Below are 27,197 nucleotides of genomic sequence, written 5' to 3'. Positions count from 1 at the left end.
TTTTCTCTTGTCATCCTCTGGATGAAGAGTGACCTTTTAAATGATTGACTGGCTTTTGAGGTGATGTGGTTTAGTGGTTAATGTAGGGACTGGGCAGTAGAAAGAATAGCTTGAGTTCAGATCCTGCCACAGCCATTTGCTATTTGTGTGACCCTCAACAAGTCATTTAACCTTTTTTTAGTTTTAGTTTCTTCATGTCTAAAATGAGGATAATAATAGTTTCTGCCTGAGGATCAAATGAGATCCCTTGTGTAGAGTGCTTTAAGGCTACACAAATGGAAGTGTCTACCACTTCAACAAACTTTTCTTGGATACAGTTCTTCATTTGAAACTGTGAATGAATACTGTAAAACTTTATGGCCCTTATAATTAAAGTGATCATCACTTCTTGTTTTCGATAAAAGGTTTTCTTTGCCATAAAGTAGACATCTTTGTTTAATTGACTAAATTCTTGTCCTTTATAAATTGAGAACATAGTCAATGGCAATTCTGTATTTTTGGGCTTTGTGGTCTAAGCAAGGAATGACCTTGGAGAGCAACAAAAAGATTAAAACTGTAGGGAGAAGGTCCTACCAGAAAAGGCCAATGGAATCCTAAATGTTTCATGAAGTGAAGGAGAAATTTGTGCATGGTGTGGGGGTGGGGTGTTGTCAAGTAAGATTTGAATAATGTTAATTTTATGTATAAGTTATGGAGAACTCCTTTCTTTTTAACTTGTGATTTTAGGATACAAAGAAACCGTAGGACATTATGAACTATTCTCTCATTGTAGTAGGTTTTAAGATGAGGATAGTGGCAGACTTTGTAGTAAGTTTTGTTGCAAGTATCAGAGCAAGGATTTAAATCCAAGTCCTTTGACTCTTAACCATTCCATTATACTACTATGAAAAGTAGTGTTCTTGATGTCTCAAGATCTGAATGATGTGATTATTATGAAGTCAGTGTAGATATAACTTACTTTATTTAAAATATTCATGGGGAAATTGTGTAAATCAAAATTTGTAAATCTAGTGTAAATATGCCAAGGGACAAGGAGTGTTAGTCTTACTGAAAATCTCAGTTCATCTTTTTAAAAAAATAAATCCAAATTTTTCATCTCTCACATCTGTTAAATGAATTCCATAATGGCAAAATAATGTTTTATATAAACAACTTTGGAAATGAAATTTGATTCATAATAACTAGCCAGCAAAGAATTTCCATAGATTACACATAATAAATATCTTACATTTGTATAACAGTTTATGGTTTACAAAGCCCTTTTCACATTTGATCCTCCTATGAGATAGGCAGGGTTGGTATTTTACAGATTCAGTTAGGGTAAGAGGTTAAATGATTTGCCCAAGAATGAGCATAAAGCTAATAAATAGTGGCTTTGGGACTAGCTTCCTAGTCCAGTACTCTTTTTATAAAGTATTACAAGGGGTCCTTGATACAAACATGTGTCAACATAACCAATAGGTGTCGGAATAGCTACCAGATGCTGACATATTTATGGAAATCTGCTTTTGAAGTTGTGTATATATGTGTGTGTGTGTGTATATATATATATATATATATATATATATATATATATATATGTGTGTGTGTGTGTGTGTGTGTGTGTGTATGTATACATATATATATATATATACATAAAATGGAATATAAGCACATGCAACTTAAACATAAAAGAAAAAAGTAGTGCTAAACAATTCCCCTTCTTGCCTCCCTGAAAACATGTATGCTTCTGTTCTAAGTAGACCAACACATATTTTTTAAAATATTATGTTCTCTTTTCCAAAAAAATTCCTTTTATTATTTTCTCTTATTATTTTACTTTTAAAGGTGTTTTTGGCCAATAGCTGTTATTTGTAGAAAGAATATTTTTATTAATCTCAAATTTTATTACTTAGATGTGTGGAAGGACTTACCTATTATTCATTAAAAGCAGCTAGGTGGCACAGTGGATAGTGTTCTAGGCTTGGAGTTGAGATAACTTGAGGTCAAATCCAGCCTCTCACACTTCCTAGTTTTGTGACCACAGGCAAGCAACTTAATTTCTGCCTCAGCTTCCTTAATTGTAAAATGGTGATAATAATAGCATCTATCTCCTAGGATTGTTTTGAGAATTAAAAGATAATACTTGCAAAGTGCTTAGCACAGTACCTGGGACATAGTAGGCACCTAATAAATGCTTATTCTCTGCCCCCCCATAAACATCTAGAAGTTTTCTGTGTCCCCAATATAATGAGGTTTTTTTTTCTGTATCTGACCAATACTAATAGATTTATAGTTGTAATTTTTATGGAATGGAGAAGTTGTAAGAGCAGAGAAAAAAAAGGCTAATATTGAAAGAGCAGACACCTTTCCCATCTACTATAACTTGAAGTTACATGTAGTACTAATAAAGACACAGAGCCGATTTCATTTATGTTGTGAAAAGGGGGGAAAACCCTACCACTGTTTAATGTTTAGGTTGCTCATACCTGAAAGGTTTCATTTCATCCACAGTTAAAAGCCATAGCAAGAAGTATCTGATGGCAGATGGAGGATTCTTTATGGGACAGTGGGTTTCTGATTATGAGCCATTTTCCTCAGGAACTTTCATTGTACTTAAAACCTATAATCTTGTTGGGTTTCTAATTAGCCAGCCACCAGAAACGGAGACAATTTGTTGTGTTACAGAGGACAGGACAGGGTTAGAGGCTTCTTAATCTACCAAATTGTTGGCCTCCAGAATCTGAGATAAAGCACAATTAATTGGTTGTACAAGGACCAGGGTTAAAGAGAACCAAAACCTTGCAGTTAGAGCTTAAGTTTACATTAAACTTATTATAAAATGGGATTAGTTATGGTAAGGACAAGGAAATACAGTGACCCTCTCTATCTGCCACCACACTGGGGATATAGTTGGACAATTCCCCAGGTCTCATGGAAATCGACATGGTGTTCTGGAAAGAGAACTGAACTTGAGAGACCTGGGTCCCAAGTTTGATTTCTGACTCTGCTACTTATTTCTGTTGTGACTTTGGGCAACTCATTTAATTTCTCTGAGCCTTAGTTTCCTCAACTGTGAAAAGAGGGGGTTGGACTGAATGATGCCTGAGGTTCCTTCCAGTTCTAGATCTCTGATCCTTTGATACCGTGAAGCCAAGAGTAACAGCAATTTATGTTCTGCCCAGACCTGTTACTACAACTTTTTCTATTAAATAGACTTCAGAGTTTTCTCTTCATGTTGGCTAGTTCCTTTGGCCCATTTATTGAAGAACTGGGCCAGTTTTTGTTGGTTTGTTTATTTTTAGGGAATTCACATTTACACCTTAGCTGGAATACATGAACTCATCTCATTGCTCTCTCTTAAAGCATAGGTTTTTATAGGAGAGTGTATTGTATCATGTCTAGTTTTGGTTAGCTCAATTAACTGAGCAACATAGCCATGAGAGCAGGATTGTCTGTTTTATCCTGTTTGTGTTCTTCTTGGCCATACCACTTACAGAATGAAGCTCCTCTAGACCAAAAAAGTTTTTGGAATGCATTCTATTCGTTATAAGGGCAAATGGGTGTGAGCACAATTGAATGAGAGATTCTTAGAGATCATCCAGTCTAATTACTCCAAGTACAAGTGTTTTCTAAAACATACTTGACAAAATATTCCAGGGGATAAAATAATTCAGGGTTTTGAATAACTAGATCAGTTCTGGTATTTTAGCATAAAGACAGCACACTGACTTATAACACCAATACATTTACTACAGTAATTAGTATTTTTTATAATATTGATGCCTGCCTAAAGTTTGGGATGCAAGAGATAATCTTCTCAAATGGCACCCGTATTTCATTTGCAGTTGGGGCTAAAATGATAATTTTTATTTGTATGTGATTGGTGCACTTGATAAATAATAATTACCATTATTGGTAGTAATGATATGCTAGTTTGCTATGAATGGGAAATTAAGCAAAAATACATTTTATTTCTACTCTGCAATTTAGACTTTTGATGTTTTCAAGTATTTAGACATTTACATATGCTTAATTAGTTGTTTTACTTTGGTCTTTCTTTATGTTTTATTTCTGATGCTTGCCAGGTTGTGGCCTTTTAGCTATAAATGCAAAAATCTAGCTCAGACATGTCTGGTAAAATATATCGTAGGAACTATGGGAACAGAGACGTATCAGAAAGGAACTTGGCTCAGAGACTCTTTTCTTTTAATAGCAGCACCAAGGGAGAAATTGTAAGGAATCTTTAGACTTTTACAACATGCTGCAATGGCCACTTGTACAGTTACTCTGTAATAAAAGAAATGACATTACATTCTGCTCTTTTGAACAGAGCTCTGTGTCATTGTCCTGGTTCTCCCTAGTAGCCTAGAAATAGCTCCCCTAAAGAGAGCCAAAATATACCTTAGGGATGCCTGAGATGAAAGCCACTTGCTGCTACTTTTTCCCTTCATGGTCACAAAATGATCCCAAAGGTAGAATTTTCTTGATTTTGGAGCACATTTGTGTTGTTATTTCTCTTGCTTCTTTCAGCCAATTATCAAGCACTTATTCAGCACCTACCATGTGCCAGGCCCTGTGCTAGGTGCTTGTATACAAGGACAGAAATGACATAGGAGCTGCTTTCATAGAGCTTATATTCTATTGGGAGATGTAACATTTCTGTGTGTATATGTGTACATATAGATACATGCATAACATACATACACATATACATATGACATTTGTATGCATACTACAAAATTAATATAAGGTAACTAAATAAAAGGTAACTAGTGAGGGAGGACACTAGCAGTTGGAAGGGCTAGGGAAGGCATCATGTACAAGGTGGTCCTTGAACTGAAGTTATCGTGAAGTTAGGGATCCTGTGGGGAAGAGATGAGAAAAAAGTACATTGCAGCCTTAGGGGATAATATAGAGTTGGGAAATGGAACACCATGTATGAGCAACGGAGGGGTCTAGTTTGTCTGGACTATAGAGTATGGGAAGGCATTAATGTATAATGAAGTTGGAAAGATCATTTCAGAGCCAGGTTATGTTGGGCCTTAAAAGTCAAACAGAGGGATTTATACCTGATGATGATGATAGTAGTAATTAATAATAACAATAGCTAACATTTACATAATGCTTACCACGGCCAGGCACTGTGCTAAGCTCTTTACACTTATTTTCTTATTTGATCTTTCAGTGCTCTATTCACTGTGCCACCTAGCTGCAGTAAGGAGCCACTGAGTAAAGGAAAGATCTTTACTTAAAGAAAATCCCTTTTGGTGGCCACGTATTATTGAATTATGGATTGGAGTGGGGAGAGAATAGAGGCAGGGAGATGAGGGACTGAACCAAGGTGATATCTGGGTGAATAGAAAGAAGGGGTCATATGTGAGAGATTTCATGGAGGTGGAATAATTCATTGGATGTGGGTGGTAACACGGAGTAAGGAGTCTAGGGTAACAAAGCTTCCAGATCTGGGCTATAGGAAGAATGGTAATGAAATAGGTAAATGGAAGGGGAGGGGAAGTATCTGTGGAGAAAGAGAATTAGTTCTATTTTGGACATTGAGATTTCTATAGGACATCCAGTTTGAAACGTCCACATGATGATGATATGGAATTAGAGCTCAGGAAAGAGCCTTGAGCTGCATATATAGAGCTTTCTAAGTAGAATTGAAGTCTTAAGAATTAGTGTTGGTCTTGGTCTGCTGAGACTTTTGGATTGAGCCCCTCTAAAAATTGTTTTAAAGGGCAAAAGCAGGACACGTGGGAGGAGAGATAAAATTTGCAACATGCTTTCCTTATAATTATTATGCCTTTATTTAAGATGAGGTTTTGAGATTCTAAATGAAACAATAGGTTTCACAATGTATCCTGCTAAGAGTAATTTCCTGTCAAGTTAAAAAAATGAAGATGCAGTATTGGCAAGATGAAAAAGTATTTTAATGTTGTTGCTGTACTTCTTAATTGATTACTTTTGATTTATCAAATTCAGAAATGGAATGCAACAAACCTTGGAGGTTTGTAATAGATAGTAAATACTTATTATCTCACTCTGTAATAGATAATAAATATTTGGGGGCACCTAATGGCTTGGGAAATAGAATGCTGAGCCTGGAGTCCAGAAGACGAGTTCAGATTTGACCTCAGATACTAGCTGTGGAACCCTAGACTAGTCACTTAATTCCTTTTTGCCTCAGTTCCCCAATTTGTAAAGTGGGAATAATAATAGCACCCATGATAGATTACAGTGGGGAGTGTCTGACACATAGTAAGGGCTATATAAATGTTAGCTATTGTTACTATGTAATTGAGTAATCAACATAGAAATAATCCGGAAAGATGCATTTTTAACGTCATACCCTTTCCTTAATTCTTTTTTTTTTTTTTTTTGGCGGGGCAATGAGGGTTAAGTGACTTGCCCAGGGTCACACAGCTAGTAAGTGTCAAGTGTCTGAGGCCAGATTTGAACTAAGGTCCTCCTGAATCCAGGGCTGGTGCTCTATCCACTGTGCCACCTAGATGCCCTACTTTTCTTAATTCTTGATGTTCTTTATTATTTAAACATAGAAGATAGGATATAACTCCAAACAGTGTTTATAATCTTTTAGAAAGGCTCTTGTATAGGAAGGACATTAGAAGTGGATGAATACTATGTGCCTTGTTGCCCATCTCTGTGCAAGTGACTGGAGCTGCTCCATATTTATACACTTAACTTCAACTGAGCCTTCACTATTTTCTCCAGTCCTTCTCCAAAACTTTGTTACCTTCCTTTTCATGATCCCTCATCTTAATTCCTCCCCACTCCCCTCTACTGCCCACTTCTTATCTAAATAATGGGAAAAGTATTGGACTTGGAATCCAAAGACTGGTTTCACATCTTACTTCCAGACATCTATGACATTGGACAAATCACTCTGCTTCTCATTAGTCTCTACTACCATATGTAAAATAGGTCTAGCAATAATACTAACACCTACCCATCTTGCCAAAGCTTGTTGTGAGGACAGTTTATAAACTGTGAAGTGATATATAATGGAATCTGTTATTATTTACTTACTCTGATTTCTCATTTTTCCTAACTTCTAGTCTATTGAGATTCATTGTTCTTTCCTTCCCTCCCTCCCTCCCTCCCTCCCTCCCTCCCTCCCTCCCTCCCTCCCTCCCTTCTTTCCTTCCTTCCTTCCTTTCTTTCGGCAATGAGGATTAAGTGACTTGCCCAGGGTTACACAGTTAGTAAGTGTCATGTGTCTGAGGCTGGATTTGAACTCAGGTTCTCCTGAATCCAAGGCCAGTGCTTTATCCACTGTACCACCTAGCTGCCCGTCATTGTTAATTTCTGATCTCTTCTTTAATTTCTGATAATTATTTATGTTTTAATCTTATCTTTTAATCACCTTTTCTACAAAGCCTTCTCTGATGTCCATGCAGGTGTAAACAGAATCTCCTTTAGTCAGATCAGCAGTGGGCTTTGCAAAATATTTTGTTTTCTATTTAATGCACCAACCACAAAATGTTATATATTTTATAGGATTATAGATTTAGAAGGGGGGAGACTGTGGATATCATATAATCCACCTCCTTCTTTTTAGACTTAGAGAAAGAAATAATAAAATACATTAACAAGCAAAATTTCTAAGTCTGTCCTTTATGGCATGCATCAAAAGAGAAAAAAAAAGAAAAAACTTGAAAAAATAGTATTGTTTATCAGCTATCATCTGCCAATTGCAGTTTCCCATACCATCATTATTATTGAGGAAGTTTCCCTTGGCCATTTCTTCATGTACCAAGTATTGCTCATTTCATATAGCTAAATATGCAGTGTCTGAGGACTATAAAATTAGCATAAATGTTGATGGACACAAGGAATCTTAATCTGCAAGGAAAAGAGAGCATACTACTAACTTTCTGTAGGTGTTACTTAAGTGGTCTCACATCTAGGATGTAGGTGTCAGCTCCCTGAAATCCTTGTTCTTGGGAAAAGTCAGCACCCCTGGACGAGAAGCTAGAGATACAAATTTCCTATTTTTCAGAGAGCCTTGTGATGGTGGAATGATCTAGTACATTTTGTGTGAGGTTTTGGATTTTGCTTAAGAAAAAAACCACACTCATCTGAAAGAATTTTATCTGCTTTGGTTCCTCTTTGATTCTAAGCTACTGAAACCACCAATAGCAAGTTGATGTTCCTTCAAGTGGTTGCTTAATTTGGATCCCATATTTATGGAGTAGAAGACTTCTGGTATTGGCAAAACCTGGAACCTGGGCTTGCATTCCAATGCTGAGATTTACTAGCTGTGTGACCTTGAATGAGTCAGTTCACTTCTCTGAACCTTTGTTTCCCCACCTGTAAATACCTTGTTCTGCCTGCCTCGAAGGAGATACACACACACACACCCCCACACCCACACACCCCCACACCATATACAAATAATTAGATATTATGGAAGCAGGTAGGTTCATCAGTGTAGGGAATTGTCTGACCTATAGTTTTAGTTTCTTGGGCTACTGAGAGACTAAGTGAAGTTGACCAATAACCAATGTGTGTCAGATGCAGGATTTGTTAGAGGCATATTATATGATGTCCATGTTTCCTAGCCTAAACTGGACTATGATCATGAACAAATCTAAATTCCCTAAATTTGCTCAGCAAAGTTACATTTAATTAGCATGAATATGAGTATAATCAAGACAGATTATGAAGAAAAAAACAAGAAGCTGCTTAAAATAGTGGAAAACTAGTTCGGTTGATGGAACCTGGGAGCCAGAGAATATGGCAGAAAAGTTGGGTTATAAGCAAGGGAGGAACAAAGCGAGACTTTTTGAAATCTGTAGGTTGTTGACAGGATTTACATAATGTAAATTCTTTGAGGGTACTCCTACCCTAATTCGTGTTTACTAGGCATGGCTACCTCCCAAGCAGAGATGGTTTTCAGCTTTATCCAGGTGATCAGACTTGAGCTGAACAATGAGGGAGACTTAGGCAAGTGAAGAAAGTATAGGAGAGCATTCCTGGGGAAAGGGAGAGCTAAGTCTCTGCCTGCTGTACATTTCCAATAAAATCCTGACTTGTCAACATGAGTGTCTCATTAACATGTTCACCTCCACTCCAGTACCATAGGATCTCTAGAGACAGCTTTAAACCTGTGATCCTCTAGCATTGTCTATAAAGCTGAAAGCCTTTCCTCTTCTCTTAATTAATGTTGTGAAAACTGTGATGCCTTTTAAAATACCCCCAGGTCACCCTCTACGGGAAGCAAGCTTCCCCTTGAGGGCTTACAGGTGGACTTGCGCTCTCACCCTAACTCTCACACTCCATCTCTTGCTCTGCCTTTGTTTACATTTGAAATTCTTGACCTTTTTGGCTCTCAGGACTTCTTATGCCTGGTGCAGTCTCAATTTAAATTTTCCCATCTCATTTGGAACAGCTCTCAAAGTTTTAGTTATTTGGTGAACTTTGCATTTTGCATAATAGTAATAGCTCTCCCTTCATATTGCTTTGTTTTTTGCCAGACACTGTCCTCACATATCTCAGGAGGCTTTTTTTCTGATGGACCCAGTTATTAGTACAGGGTAGGTCAAAAGTCATGATGTTTTAATAATTTTTTGAAAATTATTTTTTTGCCATTTATACGGTTTGATTTTTCACATGTAATATAAATTAATTTCTTATATAAACTGTTTAAGATGCTATGTTATTGTAAATTTCAAATAAAAAATAAAGGAGACTTTAAATATTGTAACCCCTTTGTGACTTTTGGGCCACCCTGTACGTACTTACTGTGACCTGAAATTATTTTGTATTTACTTTATATAATATTTTATTTTTTTTGAGAGCCAGGCTCCAAACCTGGAAGAAATGAGTTTGAATCCTGCCTCTGACATTTACTGGCTGTGTGATATTAAGCAAATCACAATTGGGTCCCTTGAGATTCTATCTAGACAACTTTCTGACTCTAAATTCTGAGAAGATGCCTATCTGCATTAGGAGTTTCTTCACCAGGGTGTTCCCTATTCAAGTGAAATCACATATGGAGTCTCCATCCCTTGTATATATCTATGATACATGCTTCCTTCCAGTAGCATAAATTTCTTGCTGGCAGGGACTGGTTGTACTTTTGTCTATGTTATCTCCAACCCCTAAAACGGTACTTTGAACATAGTAAGCACTTAACATTTAACAAAGGATCGGATGAACTCAGGGGCATCCCAAGTGCGGAGACTTCCCCAGAGACAGCACAGTAACAAGGCAAGTGAAATTTGTCTCTAGAGCCCTCTTGCCCATTTATACTTGGAATCATAGACTGTCTAAGCTGGAAAGGACTTGGAGAACACCCAGATCAGCCTCCTTCATTTTACATATGGAAACTTAGTCCCTGAGGGGGGTGTCAGAACTTGCCAAAGATTACAGTTAATAAATGTCAGGACAAGTTTCCCTGACTTCCTTCACCTCAGACAAAATCCCATCTTCTGCAAAAACAAACAAACAAACAAAAACACCTTTCAGGACTCTCTTTTTTTTTTGTTTCAACAAACATTTATTTTATTTTCCATTTACATGTAAGAGTAGTTTTCAACATTAATTTTCACAAGATTTAGAGTTCTAAATTTTTTTCCCTCCCTCCCTCCCTTTCCTTCCCCCTCCATAAGATCACAATCAGGTTATATATGTACAATCCACAAGTGTTCTTTTTATCAGTTCTTTCTATAGGGGTGCATAGTAAGCTTCCTCATTAGTTCCTTGGGATTGTCTTGGATCATTGCACTGCTGAGAGTAGTTAAGTCATTCACAATTACTCCTTGAACAATACTGCTGTCACTACGCACAATGTCTTCTCAGCTCTGCTCACTTCACTATACATAGATGTTCATTAGTCTTTCAAAGTTTTTGGGGGATCATCCTGTTTGTCATTTCCTGTAGCACAAGTCTATTCCACTACATTCATATAACACAGCTTTTTCCATCATTCCTCAATTGATGGAGATTCCCTTGATTCTCAATTCTTAGCCTCCACCAAGAGTTGCTATAAATATTTTTTGTACAATTTCCCCCCCTTTTCTCTTTTTTCATGATTACTCTTGTTAACTGTTTCCCTTCCATCCTATTCCCTTCCCCATGATATTTATTCTATTATCCATCTTCTTTCATCCTATCACTCCTCGAAAGGGATTTGCTTCTATCTCTCCCCTCCCCCACTCTGCCCTTCCTTCTTTTGCCCCTCTCTCTTTATCCCTTTCCCCTCCTATTTCTCAGGACTCTCTTAATACTGATCCCTTTCCTCTGACATGACCTCCAATTTATCCTGTGTTTATATTGTATGTATGTAGTTGTGCATAGTTGTTTACTTGTCATCTTCCCCATTCAAATGGAATTTCCCTGACTGTTTTCACCTTTTTTGTATCCCAGCACTTAACATGGTGTCTGGCACATTTTTGAGGTTCTTACTGTTGTTTTTGAACATGTAGTAAATGTTTATTTACTTCACTTGACTTAAATTTACTTTTGTGTTTCTTTACCAGCTTCTCTCAATACCACCCCCAACTCTCCCACCTCCTATCATCTCTAATCTGTGAATGAATAAATAAAAAATTGTGAATAATTGTGTCAATTCCATCAATATTTTGTACTTAATGAAATATATTTATCCACTCTTTGCCAGAGGTGCCTATGTCATTGTTCCTTGTATGTAATGCTTTGAATTATACTGCTTCAACATACATAGTATTTTTAGGGTCTTTGGGGTCTAACTCTGTTGGGTGGAGCATGTAGACATTGCACTGAATCTGGTGGGAAGTTTGATGGCTAGGGTAATATTGCTCTTTCTATGCTTTTTCCTTTACTTAGAACTTAAGTGTCTGAAGACTTAAGGATAAAGAACAGCTGAAAATGTGTGAATAATGATTAATTGGGTCAATTTTTCTAATTTTCTTACTGACCTTTGAGTTGATGCTACTTAGTAAACTCATCTCTTAGGTAAACTGGGTTACCAATCTAATACTAAAGAATTAAAAACCCTGTTAAAGCGCTTGATTCAAGTGCCTCCTCTACTTTAGATCTTCCCTGACTCCTTTCAGTTATTTTCTTCTCCCCACCACAATTACTTGTTATTTATTTTGCAATTATCTGTGAACATGTTTCCAGTCCCTTTCCAGTAGAATGTAAAATTTTAAAGGTAGATATTGTTTCATTTTTCTTTGTATACGTAGTGCCTAGTGTCTATCATGTGCTAGATGCTTAATAAATATGTGTTGAAATGAATTCCCACCACTAACTTCTGTATTCTTTATGTCTCTTACTTCTTTCTGTTTCCTTTCTCTTGAGGGTATGGTCTTATGTAAAGTATTTTTCTGAAATTAGTGATGTTTTATGTGCAACATCTATATTTTATAAATGTATTTGAATTTTTATTTTGAATTTGAAACAAGAAATAGCATGGCTACAAGTTAATAGTAGTCATCCTTAATCTAATTTTAAACATGACTGTGGAAGATCTAAATGTCCCTTTGAACATTACCAGCCTAATGAAACATTGATGATAAAATCCTGTTTTCCATTTGGCGATTAGGCCTGTTGGAATTAGGAATATATTAGGAAAGGAACAAGTGCTATAAATAGAAAACTGCAAAATATGCACACATGCATTTTTTTCCTTTCTGATTTGTGGATTTTATAATAGTCATAATTTCTTTGCTAGTTGTGACCTAAAACTAGAATGTTTTCAGGCAGTTGAGCCTTCCCAAGTATAGATTCCTTTCACAATAAGGACATAAAAGGAGCCCCAAAATACCTTTATCTAAGTTTTTTTAAAAAAAATCTTCTTGCAAAAGACAATTCTGGTTTAGGGTACAAGTTCATTTGAAAAATATGACAAAGAAGGATGAAAGAAGAGGCAGGATAGCATTGTATAGTAGATAGAGTGGTTAATTTAAAGGGAGGAAGCCCTGGATTTGAATCCTTTCTCAGTCACTTTTCAGCTTGGGCAAGTTATTGAAACCATCTGGGCCTTATTTTCCTCTTTTGTAAAATGGGGTGTGTGTGGAAGAACTCAGTGGTAATTCCATGATAATACTAAAAGTGGTATAGCATCAAAAGCAGTGAAACTCAACTAAGCCAGATTATCCCCAGAGAATTTAAGAAGGGAAAGAGGGCAACACATAGACACAAAATGAAACATATTTGTTAAATATTGATATAGCAATCTATTATCAAAAAGATGATAGTGATTTGGATTTCCTATCCAATGAACTATTTAAAAACAGATGGCACTTAAAAAAGCAAAATTAGAAAGATACGTATGTGTGCATATGAGAGACAAAGACAATAAACACAGAGACAGAGGGATGAAGACAATTCTAAAGGGGAAGTCATTAGCATATGGCAATACTAGGAAAGGTGCCCCATAGAAGGTGAGATTTAAGCTAATTCCTGAAGGAAGCTAGGAAGAGGTGAGGGAACAGAACATTGAAGGAGACAAGTCAGTACAAGTCCTGGATATAGGAGATGGAGTTGTGAGGTTGGAAGAACAGCAGGTAGGCGCGCATAGCTGGGGGAAGGGAAGGAAATGAACTTATTAAGCAGCTATTATGTGCTTGGGACTGTGCTAAGCATTTTACAAATATTATCTCATTTGAGCTCCACAACAACCCTGGGAGGTTAAATACTATTATTATCCTCATGTTGCTGTTGAGGATACTGAGGTAAATGAAGGTTGTCACTTGCCCAGGGTCATGCACCTAGTAAGTATCTGAAGCCCTATTTGAACTTTGGTCTTCCTGATGCCAGGCCTAGCTGTCTCTCTGCTTTAGCATCTCACTAGATTGTAGAGTGTAGAGGGGAGGAATGTGTGATAAAGCTGGAAAGGGAGGAGGGGGAAAAGGTTACGAAGCACTTTAAATACCATGCAAAGGAATTTGTATTTCATCCTGGAGGTGATAGGGAGCCATTGGAGGTCATCAAGCAGGGGCCTGTGCCTTAGAAAGATCACCTTAACAATTGAATGGGAGTTGGATAGTAATGGGGAGAGGCTTAAGTTGGGGATACTGGTTAGGCCCTATGGCATAGTGGAAGGAGCACTGGCCTGAGAATTAGGAGTAATTTAGGCTTGAGACCTAGGCCTTTGATACTCAATCAGATATTTGAATTTAGGTGGGTCGTTTTACTTCCATGGGCTTCATTGTATACATCTACAAAATGGGGGTAATAATTTAACCAGTAAGTACTCATCTGCCAGGAGAACAGTCAAATAAGGTTACATCTAAAAAGTGATTTGCACATCTTTCAGTGATTTATAAATGGCACTTACCATTTTTTACAGTATTCCACATAAGCTCTCCTAGAGTGGGGGGTGGGGGGTCATGTGTGGTCTGAGCATTTATTTCCTTCTGCCAGTCCCAGTCTCTCCATTTAAATTTCAATTAGTAATAGTCCCCATACCATTTGCTCATACTCTGGTATGTCTCCATTTATAATTTCCTTTTTTTTAAAAAAATAACCTATGTCTTTTTCTTCTTTCACATCCCACTTTACTGAGGATGTATGTAAATGTAGTCATTTTTGATGGGTGAGAAGGGTACCTCTAGGATGCTTATTGAGATTCTCCCATGGTGAAGACTTTTGTACAACATGGAAATAAACACATTGTTTACCAAGGATGGGCTTTGTAAAAAATAGAAGGCAAGACAGTGATGTGAGACTTGCCTCTGTCCCTGTTAGCTAGGAATTGGAGAGAAGAACAAGGGGGAAAAAAACCACTCATGATCAACCTGCCACCACCCTTTTAGTAGAAAAAAATTGTTATTGAAAGAATAGACAGTAAAGGTTAACAGCACAAACATTTTACTGTGGTTTAATTTAAGCAAGTTGATAACTGCCTTATTACAAAAAGTCTGTTTAATCATTTACCTAGCATCAAATAAACAGATTAGAATAATTGGGGAAGGCTTTATGGATCTAGTACATTTAGCCTAGACTATTGTAGCCTTCTCCAGTTGGATTGCCTATTTCTCATCTTTCACCCCTTCTAAACCACCTTCTACATATCTGCCAGAGTAATCTTCCTAATGAACTAGTCTCCCCATGTCATCCCCGCTAAGAAACCCTCAATTCTCCTTATTGCTGCTAAGACAAAATACAAACACTTAAGCTTGGCATTTAAAGGCATTCATATTTGGCTCCATCCTACTTTTTTAGGCTTATTTTTTTACTGCACTGTTTCATTCATTCTACATTCCAGCCAAAATGACCTTTTTGCTATTCCCTGAAGTTGGCACCCATTTCCTGCATCTGTGTCCTTGCTTCTCCTAGCCCGGGCCATTCCTGGAATGCACTATATCTTGTGGCTAGCTTCTTAGCCCTCATACTTTCTTCTAGGCTCAGCCGATGTGGCATCTCCTGTGGGGAAACCTTTTCTGCCCCCTTGAATTATTAGCCATCTCTCCCTCCTTAAATGATCCTACTATTTTTGTCTGTTTACATATTATAACTCAAAGTAGAAGGTAAGGAAGTTCCTTGAGGGCAGGGACTCTTTTCCCCTCCCCCATTTTTTTCTATATATCCTCAGTGTCTAGCCCTGTGCCTTGCTTAGAGCAGTTCCTTAGCAAATGATTGTTAAATTGGTTTGAAGTTAGGAATTGAGCTGGTCCTTACTAAGACCTTCAGTTATCCTCACACTGATGTTCTGTAAGTGAAACTGAAATGAAAAGGGGGCAGATGGGAAGAAAATTGATTCTAAATGAACAAATGTGGGAATGCATTTAATAGGTTTGCTAGGCAGTGTGGCAGAGCAGATAAAGCACTAAGCTGGGAGTTGGGAAGACTTGGCTTCCAATTATTCTTCTGATAACTTATTCATTGGATGACTACTGTGCCTGTTTCCTTATATGGTTATAATAATACCTGTAGTACCTACCTTACTGTTGTAAGGCTTATATGGATTCATGTATCTGAAATGGTATATACAACTCTAAAGTCCTATATAAATGCCAGTTATTATTGAAAGTATGACATAGTAGATAAAAGGAGAAGCCATACATTCAGAAAGAACTGGGTTCAAGCCCTGTCTCTCACATAATTAGCTGTGTGACTATTAGTACTTTACCCATCACTGATCCAATAAATTGTACAAGACTAATAAGTGACACATGCATTGTTGATCTTAGATTAGTGATGAGATTCCCTAGACCAGGAATATTCCACATGAATGAAATCACAAAACCGGACCCTCCCAAAATGTTGATGATATTCTCTGATGCATTTTGAAAAATCAAATTTATAGATGTGTTTCTAAATTATGAGGGTTACTTGTTAGCATAGTAATTATTTTGACTTTGTGATGACTTTTATGTCTTTTCCTAGACAGTATGAATGGTTAGCCTTCATGTGAAAACAAACTGGTGAAACTAATATTAATAAAATAATACTAATATATAATGCTTATAAGGTTTGCAGATCACTTACAAATAACTTATTTTATCCTCAAAACAACTGTGGGAGGTAGGTACTATTATTATGCCAATTTTACAGATGAGGAAACTGAGGCAAACATATTAAATGACTTGACCTGGGCAACATAGCAAGTAGGAGCCTGAGGCTAGATTTGAACTCATGTCTTCCTGATCGCAGGTCCAGCACTCTATTCATTTAGCTTTCTACCTGCCTTTAATTTACAAACACCAGTAATTGAGGCACAGGATTCCACATTAATACATGATTATGCAACCAATTTATCCACCTTGTTTTTCAGCAGAGGAAGTAAACATTTTGCTAAAAATACTTCCATCTGAGGATAGGAATAAAGACTGGACTTCATGATTTTCCTGGTGCAGAGAACTCCTGGATGTGTAAGTTTCCTCTACCACTGTAGGTTGGCACTTCTCCACAACTGAGGTTTAGAGAGGGTCCTAGAACACTGGGAAATTAAGTGACTACCTCAGGTCACACACAAGCCAGTCTGTGTTGGGGTAGGAATTGACCTTTGTCTTTAGGGGTTCGAGGATGGCTCTGTGTCTGTCACACTGCGCTAACTTGCATTTTAGATTTAAAAATAGAAGACTCTGAAAAGACATTACAAGACATATTGTATTTGACTTACATAAAGTAGGAAAATTCAGATGGATTTTGTGGTTACTTCTTTACAAAAATCAGAAGAAAAGTGATATTCCTCATCTGTAAGAATATATTATTTCCGGGGCAGCTAGGTGGCACAGTGGATAGAGCACCGGCCCTGGAGTCAGGAGTACCTGAGTTCAAATCCGGCCTCAGACACTTAACACTTACTAGCTGTGTGACCCTGGGCAAGTCACTTAACCCTCATTGCCTCACTAAAAAAAAAAAAAGTATATTATTTCCCATTTTGTGTACTGACTGCCAGGTCTTGATGTGTCTGTGACCCTGAAGTGTTTCTAAGCCACTTGAGACAACTATTTTTGAGTCCTTCCTTATTTTATTTCTCAGTCTCTTATTTATTAGAGAGCAGGTTATAATAGAAGTGATTTGCTTTGTGATTATTTCTTCATGGATATAATATAGGCTACTGTGTGAAGAAAATGTTTAAAAATGGACTATTGAGGGTTGCTTTGCCCCTCTGGTATTATGGATGAAGGTATTTTAATTCAATAAAAGTGTACTAGCCAGTTTGATTTAGAACTGAGTACTGTTCCACATTCTAGTTATTGGTAGTGCAAATATCTGAGTTATCATAGTAGTTTCAGCATGATGTTAGCATTTTGTCAGTGTTAGTTTTATATTTTACAATTATAAGGGCAGGTACTGGACCTGTTATTTGGTAGAGGGCAAAGGTTTTTAACCTCTGTGTGTGTGCATGGGGCAGAGTATGTGTGGCACAGACCCTTTTGGTATTCTATTTGAAGCCTAGGGTCCCCTTCCCAGAATGGTTTTAAACAGTTGAAAGAAATGCTAAATTTCATTTAAAGGTTAGTGAACTCCCATGAGAAGAAACTCCTTCTACCAATGCAGGTCTGTATCCTCCTTGCAACTTGTAGTTTAAACAAGCTACCTGGAGGACTGAGAAGACCTTAAGTGACTTGCCCAGGATTGCTAGGCCAATATGTGTCAGAGGGAGGATTTGATCCCAGGCCTTTCTGGGAATAATAATAAAATAATAATAAAAAATGAAATGAGTAACATCTCTCCTTAAAGAGCCAGCCATAGGTCCATTTGTTAAGTACTGAAAGTTTTGTAATTGTTGTTGTTTTACCCTCCCACCAACCTTTCCCCACCCTTCTTTCAAACTTTTCTCTTAGATGACCATTCCATGTGTGATTCTTGGTCTCAGCCAGGCATGTTTTAATTCATAGTTTTTGTGTGAAACCTACACAAATGCATTGTTCAGCTTTCTTCTTTTAAAGATGAGCTGCTAAGGACAAGAAAAGTGTTCAAGACAAATAAATTAAGGTATGGATAGATTAAGAACAAGAGGTGATTAGGGATGGGGTGGGGAGTTATTCCTTGGAGTGACAGGGTTCACAGAAGAGCAAAATAGTATGGCTTAAATATCATCATCATGATCATGATTATAGCTAACATTTGTAGAGTGCTTACTATATGCCAGGCACTGTGCTTAGCACTTTGTAATTATTGTCTGATGTGATCTTTCCAACCACCCTGGGAAAGAAGTACTATTATTATCCCCATTTTACAGATGAGAAAACTGAGGCAAACAGAAACTAAATGACTTTTCCAGGGTTACACAGCTAGTAAGTTTTTCATTTTTATTTTATTTATTTATTTTTATTTTATTGTTTAGTGAGGCAATTAGGGTTAAGTGACTTGCCCAGGGTCACACAGCTAGTAAGTTTTTGAGGCTGGATTTGAATTCTGGTCTTCCTGAATATAAGCCTGGTGCTTTATCTACTATGTACCATGATACATTGTAAAATAAAAAGTAATCTTCAAAGTTGAGTTACAAGGTATATGTTTGTGTAGAAAATGTTTTCTATTTCCTTAAGATATTCAAAAATTTTCAGAAATTTCTCCATCATAATTTATACCTAAAAAATAAGAAACCAATATTTCATTGTTGATAAAGGTGAGAGAAATGACTAAGTATTTTTAATAGTTAAGAACATAATGGATGAGAGGGTAGTGGAGAAACTGATAATAACGTGGTAATCTTCATCACTGGGGGTAGTGACCACATTGATGAAATCAAGCCAGAGTATCAGAAGAAAGTGAAACTTCAAAAAAAAAAAGTACGGTTAGGAGTTTAAAGAAAAAATACTTTATTCATTTTAGATTTAATCCCTATGTTTGTGGTTTATTTTCAGTTAGATGGACTGCTGTGGATGATGGAATGCCTCTGCTTCCAAGCGTGTGTTTCCCAGCTGGCCAGATGGGATATGCTGATCCATGGTGAAATGTTCCAAGGACCCCTATGTCTTGGGTTGGACATTCCAGCCTTCTGAATCCAATCATGGTCTTCTCGGCAGTGCTGACAGCTGCCCGTCCTGGGACAGCAAATACAACTTTTGTAATCTATGAAAATGCCTATATTAATTTTACTACACCTCAGTCTATCCTTCATGATTCACCCCTGAGGCATGGTGCTGATACCATGGCCACAACTGAGGTCAGTTCTTTGACAGTGAACAGTACATCAGCCTCTTCAACGTCAGAAGCTTTTAAGAGCCTAAGCTTGCCTCTGCAGATCATTCTTTCTGCCGTAATGATATTTATTTTGCTGGTTTCTTTTCTTGGGAACTTTGTTGTCTGCCTTATGGTCTACCAGAAGGCTGCCATGCGTTCTGCAATTAACATCCTTCTTGCCAGCTTGGCATTTGCAGACATGTTGCTTGCAGTGCTGAATATGCCCTTTGCCCTGGTGACTATCCTCACGACTCAATGGATTTTTGGGAAAGTCTTCTGCAGGGTGTCAGCTATGTTTTTTTGGCTCTTTGTTATTGAGGGAGTTGCTATCCTGCTCATTATCAGCATTGACAGATTCCTGATTATAGTCCAGAGGCAGGATAAGCTGAACCCATACCGCGCCAAGATGCTCATTGCTGTTTCTTGGGCCACTTCCTTTTGTGTGGCATTCCCTTTGGCTGTGGGCAACCCAGAGCTGCAGATACCTTCCAGAGCCCCTCAGTGTGTGTTTGGCTATACCACCAACCCTGGCTACCAGGCCTATGTCATACTGGTGGTCCTCATTTCTTTCTTTATTCCTTTCCTGATGATGCTGTATTCTTTTATGGGCATCCTCAATACTGTTCGGCACAATGCAGTACGAATTCATAGCTATCCTGAGGGCATATGCCTCAGTCAAGCCAGCAAGCTGGGCCTCATGAGTCTGCAGCGTCCCTTCCAGATGAGCATTGATATGAGCTTTAAGACACGTGCCTTCACCACTATCTTGATTCTCTTTGTTGTCTTCATCATCTGCTGGGCCCCGTTCACTACCTACAGCCTTGTGGCAACATTTAACAGCCACTTCTACTACAAGCACAACTTCTTTGAGATCAGCACCTGGCTACTCTGGCTCTGCTACCTCAAATCTGCTTTGAACCCACTGATTTACTACTGGAGAATCAAGAAATTTCATGATGCCTGCTTAGACTTAATGCCCAAGTCCTTCAAGTTTTTGCCACAGCTCCCAGGCCACACAAAACGACGCATTCGCCCCAGTGCTGTCTACGTGTGTGCAGAGCACCGAACAGTAGTGTGAAACAAAAACAATTTGCATGTTTACACATGGGTGGTTGTTTTTCCACCTTCTGACTGATTTTTAAAAAAATATGGCTTACACATACATACACACATACATATACACATGCACATATGTATGTGTATGTATATATATTCATTCATATATTGGTATACATGAGTATATTGGAGTGTGTGCGTGTGGATGGGTGTGTATGTACAAATTGAGAGAAATTATTTATTGGTTGTATTGTTTGCTACCAGGGATGTCTAATAGTGAAGCAATGATAGGTGTTACCTTTAGGATTCACGGGAAGCTCACACTTTGGGGGAAAAAGTTGTGGGTTCTTTTATTTTTTATTTTTTATTTTTTATTTTTTTTGGCTCTTACAACATGGATCAGGTTTGTGCTCAGTATTCATTGAGTCTCTACTTTGCATTAAAATGTAGGTGTGTTGTTTCATTGTATGCTGCTAAGGTATTCTTAATTGAGTTTTGCTTGTTTTCCCCCCCTAAGAAGACTGCTGCTTTTTTGCCATTGCATTGGAGCCAAAAACCTTGCATTCCTCAGTGGAAAAATGTCAACTATTTAATTATTATCATTAAAAATAACAACTAAGTTGTTATTAATGATAATAATAAAATACTAGGGGTTGTGACATTTGAAAAGTCATTAATATTTACTTTGGTGCACTTTATGAAACAGTTATAAACTGCAATTCATCTGATGTTTTGGGCCACACATTTTTCAGTTATTTTTACATGTGGCTCATTTTATTTCAATCTAGTGTGTTAGTAAAAAATATGTTCTTCTAGGCATATAGATTTAAAAATATCTTTCCTCTTCATTCCTAGTTTTATTGGCTGAAACTATTAAAGGTTATTAAACTAAGCAGTATTTTTGTTATAGTAGTGGTCAAAAGGGCAGAACCAAGGCAGTGGAAAGCCAAAGGTTCATATCTATATTAAATAGGCATGGGGATAGGGACTGAGCCTATTTTTTTTAGTATAGAGAAATCTTGGATGAGGAAATTACCTCTCCCAGTGCAAGTTTATACCTTCACTTCAACATATAACCTTAGAGAGTTGCTTAGAGCACCAAGAGGTTAAATGATTTGCCAAGGGTTCTCCAGCCACTAGGTGTCAGAGTCAAGAAGTTGAACTCTTTTGGCTGGAAAGCCAGATCTCTAGCCACTGCACCATGCTGTCTGTATAAAATAGGAAATGGTAATCAAGGAGGAGAAAGTTGTCTTAGGTCATAAGTGTTACACTTAGTGACTAAAGAACTGTTTATTCTATTCGGGTACAGGGTATGTTACATTTAGTAACCAAGGAATTGAAGAAGGTTCAGAGCTGTCTTAGCCTTTTGTAGGTCAGAACTTGTATATGGGCATGGGGTATAGAACTGTAGGATTGATCATGCACTGAAGATTAGAAATAAAGCTACATGCAAAGCTAAGGGAAACCTCAAGTTCACAAGATGATTTATTGACTGAAAAGATCAACAGTTGGTAACATTTCCAATGCCTTTTGTACAAACCCTCATGTTCAAGGATCTTGCTGGAACTTCCTTCCAGGCCTGCCCACAGATGTGGGTTGGGGCAATGTATCAGCTGTGTTCATGCTAACTCCTAGCAAATCCAGGATTTAGGGACATAGGCATTTCTGAATTGAAAATCCCCTTCTAGTAAGTTAGAATGGAATAGATTAAGAAACCAGAACAACACCCACTACAGTAGGTCAGGTACTTGACTTGTTTTTTTTTCTAGTAGTAGTGATAAATCCACATTGGGCCACCACAACTGCCTTTTCTCCATTTGCTTTTTGGTTCTTAAAAACATACTGGGTTTCTCCATCTTGACTAGGCTGAAAATGCAGAGATTACTCATAGGCCTGATTCCACTCCTGATCAGCATGGGAGCTTTGACCTGTTCCATTTCTGTTCTACAACCTCTTTAGGTAACCTGTTGAAACCTTTGCTATTGGGGCTTTCCATATTTATGACAAACTTAATGCAGATACCCAGGTGTCATAGCCTACTATAGCTTAGAACTTCTGAGCTCAAGGGATCCTGTGCTCTCAGCCTGTCTATGGCTGGGATGACAGGTTCTTATTGACTCTTGCTGGGAATTAGCATGTGTACAAAACCTCCAGATAGGATGAGACAAGGGAAATAAAAGAGCAGATTTAGTTGGTCCATAAGGACTTCTCTGCTCTAACCAAATTGAAGTGATAACTCTTAATATTTCTGTCTATAGTATCATCACCCACAGCCCCCTCCATAGCACAAGCGTTTCAATGATTTCAAGGTATTAATCATCTTTAATAGCTCAAAAGAAGACTGCAGAAATGGACATAGGTATTTGAGTAATCCAAATCAAAGAATGTAATGACATTGCTCCCCAGTATTTCCTTGAACTTTTTACTTCTTCATCTCTTCCTCAATAGTGGTATAGTGCCTGTCACCATCTGAGGATCTGTGGATTTGGAGGGTTAAAGGAAATATGAAAACCCAGGTGCTCTGATTTTAAGGTATCCATCCAGTATCTAATTGGAGGCTTTTGTAGCGTTGTATAGATCCACATGTTGGGTTGGGCCCATTTTCCTTTGACAGTCACCTATATCTTTAATTTTTGAAAAATTGATATTGGTTATTAATTCCTAAATTCTCATTCACAAGTAAAATGATTAGTTGCTAACATTAGTTTGACAGTATTCACCGAGGAAAGATGAATTTACTGAACCATTCCACCAATCCCTGGTATTCCTCCTTATGATGTCAGTAGGGGTCTCATAAGAAAGTTTTGACGCTATCAATATTTTCCCCTCTAAAATATGAAATAATGGATTATGTGGCAGTAGCATTTGTGTGATAAATTTTAGGAATTTTTCCCATCTTTTTATTCCTGAGGTGATTATCACCCTTATTCCCAAGGCCAGCATTTGTGGATTTTGTTAATATATTTCAAGTTCAGAACTACCGTGTAGCCAAATTAATTTAGTGAATGTTTGCTTAAGTAAAATATAAACACTATAGTCTACATGTGTTGTTCACCTTTAACCAGTTTTTCACTAACTGGATTATAAAAACATGTATTAAAGAGGTATAAAAGAAGAGAGAATAAGTCTTTAAGGCTAATAATCAGTATAATCTGCATTCTCCAACATGGTGGTTTTAATTCAGGGAGTGTTTTTGTTTTAAAATATCTGTCAGGCAGTTGTAATTTTATCTTTTTATTTTTTTGTTGGACACCACTGAGTATGCTACTAATGTTTACTACCACTCATAGGATCTAGAACTGGTTTTTAAATGGCTCTAGAAGATAAAAAGTCCATGTTGCAAACGAAACAGAATTCTTTCTTTGGGGAATTATGTCCTTCTCTTCTATCCTCACCTTTTAGAAATCACAACCATAAGATGCCCAATTCTCATTTTTGTTTGTTTGTTTTTTGGACTAATGCATGCCCCTGTTTTGGGAATGAGGAGTGAGACTGACATTAGCTTCTAATACATATGGTGAATAAAACCCACATGCTTATTATGCCTTATTTGTTGATACTTGTCTTAGACAAAGCCCTTGGCTATATATCAGGTTTCCCTTGCCTACTTCCAAATTATTGGAGGAACAGTAAGTGATTTGAAATTTAAAAGTCATTTTTAAGAGTTTAATTGAAGATAAATATCTGTTTTTTTTTCTTTCTTCCTTCAGAATTATCATTCGTTATTAACTCATTCTGTGTGGCTTCTCGGGAAGTGTATGAAAAAGGAAGGTTGATGTGAACTCGATTTCTATTGCTATGCTATTCTAGTCATGTTCTATCAAAGCATGAGTTAAAATGAACTTCAGTCATAACTTTTAATCTATATAAATCTATTGCCAATGGTAGTCTTTTGTAAAAAGCTAGTAATATTGTTGATAATAATAATTGAGCTTTGTTTTGGCTGTTTACAGTTTACAGGAAAATATTTATGTATATATCCAAGAGAATTGTACTTATCAACTTATCTTCCTTGCCTGACATTTTCATACTACTGTGATTTTGAGTCTATATGTGAAGAACTGCTGGATTACAACTTATTCTCATAAGAATTTTACAATCATAATTCTGCACTTTTAACTTCTCTGGAAACTCCCATTTTGTAACAATAAAGCAGACCTTCAGAGCACATGTTTCTTACTGTAGATAAAATAATGACACATTTCCTAGATGTCTGTCCATCTCTGTTAGAGCCAGTTCTTTGTAATGAAGTGAGATTTCCTTTCCAGCTGAAACTCACTTTTGTGGAAAAGCTTGAATTTTGGTTTTAAAGTTTGAATCTTATACAAATGGTTGTTCTGTGCATATTCTTATCTTAATTGTGGAGATGACCCCAACCAAAAAAATAAATGTTTAACTTTTTATTTTTATTCTTAAGAGTGAGAATTTTTTTAATGGTAAACAGTCATTAAATTTTGTCATTGTAGGTACTAGTGCTTTGGGAAGGAGTACGTTCCCCATTGTTGAAAATCAAGTAGAGTCCAGATTAATACTAGTTGATTATATTATAATGGGGATTCCTTTTTGGGTATGAATTGGATTCAGTGGCTATTAATCATCCTTTGAATATTAAATTCTTGGATATAGACACATTTTGCTCAAGTGATTTTTCAGTTTTGCTTTGTTTATGAGTTTAATTTCAAAACTCATTTCCTTTGGGGTTTGTTTTTAATCATTCAAGAATTGGTTTGTGTTAGCAGTGATTATTCTCTTATTAGTGGTTCTTAAAACAGTTTAGAATGAGATGAATACTCACTGTCAGGAAGTATGCTGTAGAAATTCACCTGAACAACATTTATTAAGCACAAGATATGTAATAGCCATTATGCTAGATACTGAAGATACTACAGTGAAAAAATTATGTCTTCCCTGCCCCCAGGGGTAATGGGGTCTAATGAGGGGTACAGGAATGACATCTGTAAGCTAAGACACAACATGTAGCCATCCAACCTATGCTTGAAGGTGTCCAGACACAGAGAACCCATCACCTCCTGGGGCAACCCATTGTTTTGAGATGGCTGTAATGGTTAGAAAGTTTTTGTTTTCCTCACATCAAAACTAAGTTTTTTATCTGTAACGTTCACTTTGTTCCTACATGTGTTACCTGGGGTCAAACAGAATAAGCTTAATCCTTCTTTAGGGCTTGGTCCTCTAAATATTTAAAGAAATGTTATCTTATTGTCCTCCCCACCATTATTTTCTAGGTGTTTGGGGCATAATATTGAGACTGTCTGGTTACTGTCCTCTAGACTTGCTGGTTTACTAATGTCCATCCTAAAAGGTCTACACATCTTCTAAACAGTGCCTGATCAATGAAATTAGGACGCTACTATTGTTATGGATATGGGATACTATGCCTCTCGATGTGGCCTAAAATGGGATTACCTCCTTTGCCATATTGCAACAAAATGGTTCATCTTGAGCTTATAGTTCACAAAAGAACTTTATAGTTCACCCTCAGAACTTTTTCAGATAAACTGCTATCTGACTTACATGTTTCCTATCATTCTTGTGGAGCTGATATTTTGAACTCGACTATAAAACTTCACATTTACTCCTATGAAACGTCATCCCTTTAGATTTGACCCATCATTCTGGCACTGTAATATCTTTGTGGATACTTGCTGTTACCTAATGTGTTGGCTATCCTTCCAGGATTGTGTTATCTGCAAATTTGATATTTGCTATTTATGCCTTTTAAGTTACTCTAAAAATATCAAACATTCTGGTATAGAAGTCCTTGGGACACTCCAGTGATGATAGACTTCCAAAGGGAGATGCAATAGCCTTTCAAAAAGAAATAAAAAGAAAACTCAAAATTTCTGACTGGCATGCAAGGCATTCTCCATTCAATCGCCAACCTACCTACAGGTCTAGCTTCACCTCATTCAGACCGTTTTTTTTTTTTCAGACCATTCTTTATCACCATTCCTTTAAACATATCCCACTGCCTTTAGGGGGTCAACATACTTTTCGCTTTTCCACAGCCATCAACTCTCAAAGAGAGAGGATTGGACTTAGAATCAGGGAACCTAGGCTCAATCCTCCGTTTTGCACTTCATTAGCTGTATGATTTGGGGCAGGTTATTTAACCTCCTCTTCAATCAGCTATAAAATTGAAATTAAAATACTTGATATCACAAGGTAGCCAGGAGGCTCAAATGTGATATAGTATGAAAAGTACTTTGTAAAACACTGACTTCTATATGAAGACCAGCTATTTATTATTTCAGGATAATTTGTTGACATCTAAGTAGAAACTTCCAATCTCTACTTCATAGTAATTATGAATGAGATTTAGAACTGGAAGGGATTTCAGAGGTTACATGGTCTATAACTCCCTCATATTAGAAATGAGGTCAGTGAAGCCTAGAGTGGTTCTTAACCACTTGCCCAATTTCACTTGACTAGGATTCAAACTGTAGTCTCCTCCAAATTGTGTTTTCTTCTATATCATATAATAGAATACCTGATTCAGAGAAAAGGACCTGAGTTTGAATCCTGCCTCTAGCCTAAGTCAAGGACCTTGTTGT

At 37.1% G+C, this 27,197-nt stretch overlaps 1 protein-coding gene across 5 annotated transcripts in view; it reads left to right on the top strand.

Moving 5' to 3' along the window:
* The window catches only part of GPR63 (G protein-coupled receptor 63), a 51,501-nt gene extending 26,443 nt beyond the window's left edge, over positions 1–25,058 (top strand). For 2 of the 5 annotated variants that reach the window (XM_044005055.1, XM_044005053.1), the window contains exons 2-3: positions 16,709–16,805; positions 19,251–25,057. In XM_044005055.1, the coding sequence (XP_043860990.1) occupies positions 19,358–20,647 (1,290 nt within the window). In that variant the 5' untranslated portion in view covers positions 16,709–16,805; positions 19,251–19,357 and the 3' untranslated portion in view covers positions 20,648–25,057. Of the gene's footprint in view, positions 1–16,708; positions 16,806–19,250 lie in introns of all 5 variants that reach the window. The other 3 variants (XM_044005054.1, XM_044005056.1, XM_044005052.1) reach the window with 3 other exon arrangements.
* The last annotated feature ends 2,139 nt before the right edge of the window (positions 25,059–27,197 follow it).

Source organism: Dromiciops gliroides, chromosome 4, assembly GCF_019393635.1.
Source record: "Dromiciops gliroides isolate mDroGli1 chromosome 4, mDroGli1.pri, whole genome shotgun sequence".
NCBI classification, from domain to species: Eukaryota; Metazoa; Chordata; class Mammalia; order Microbiotheria; family Microbiotheriidae; genus Dromiciops; species Dromiciops gliroides.
This window is presented reverse-complemented; position numbering and strand designations above follow the sequence as displayed.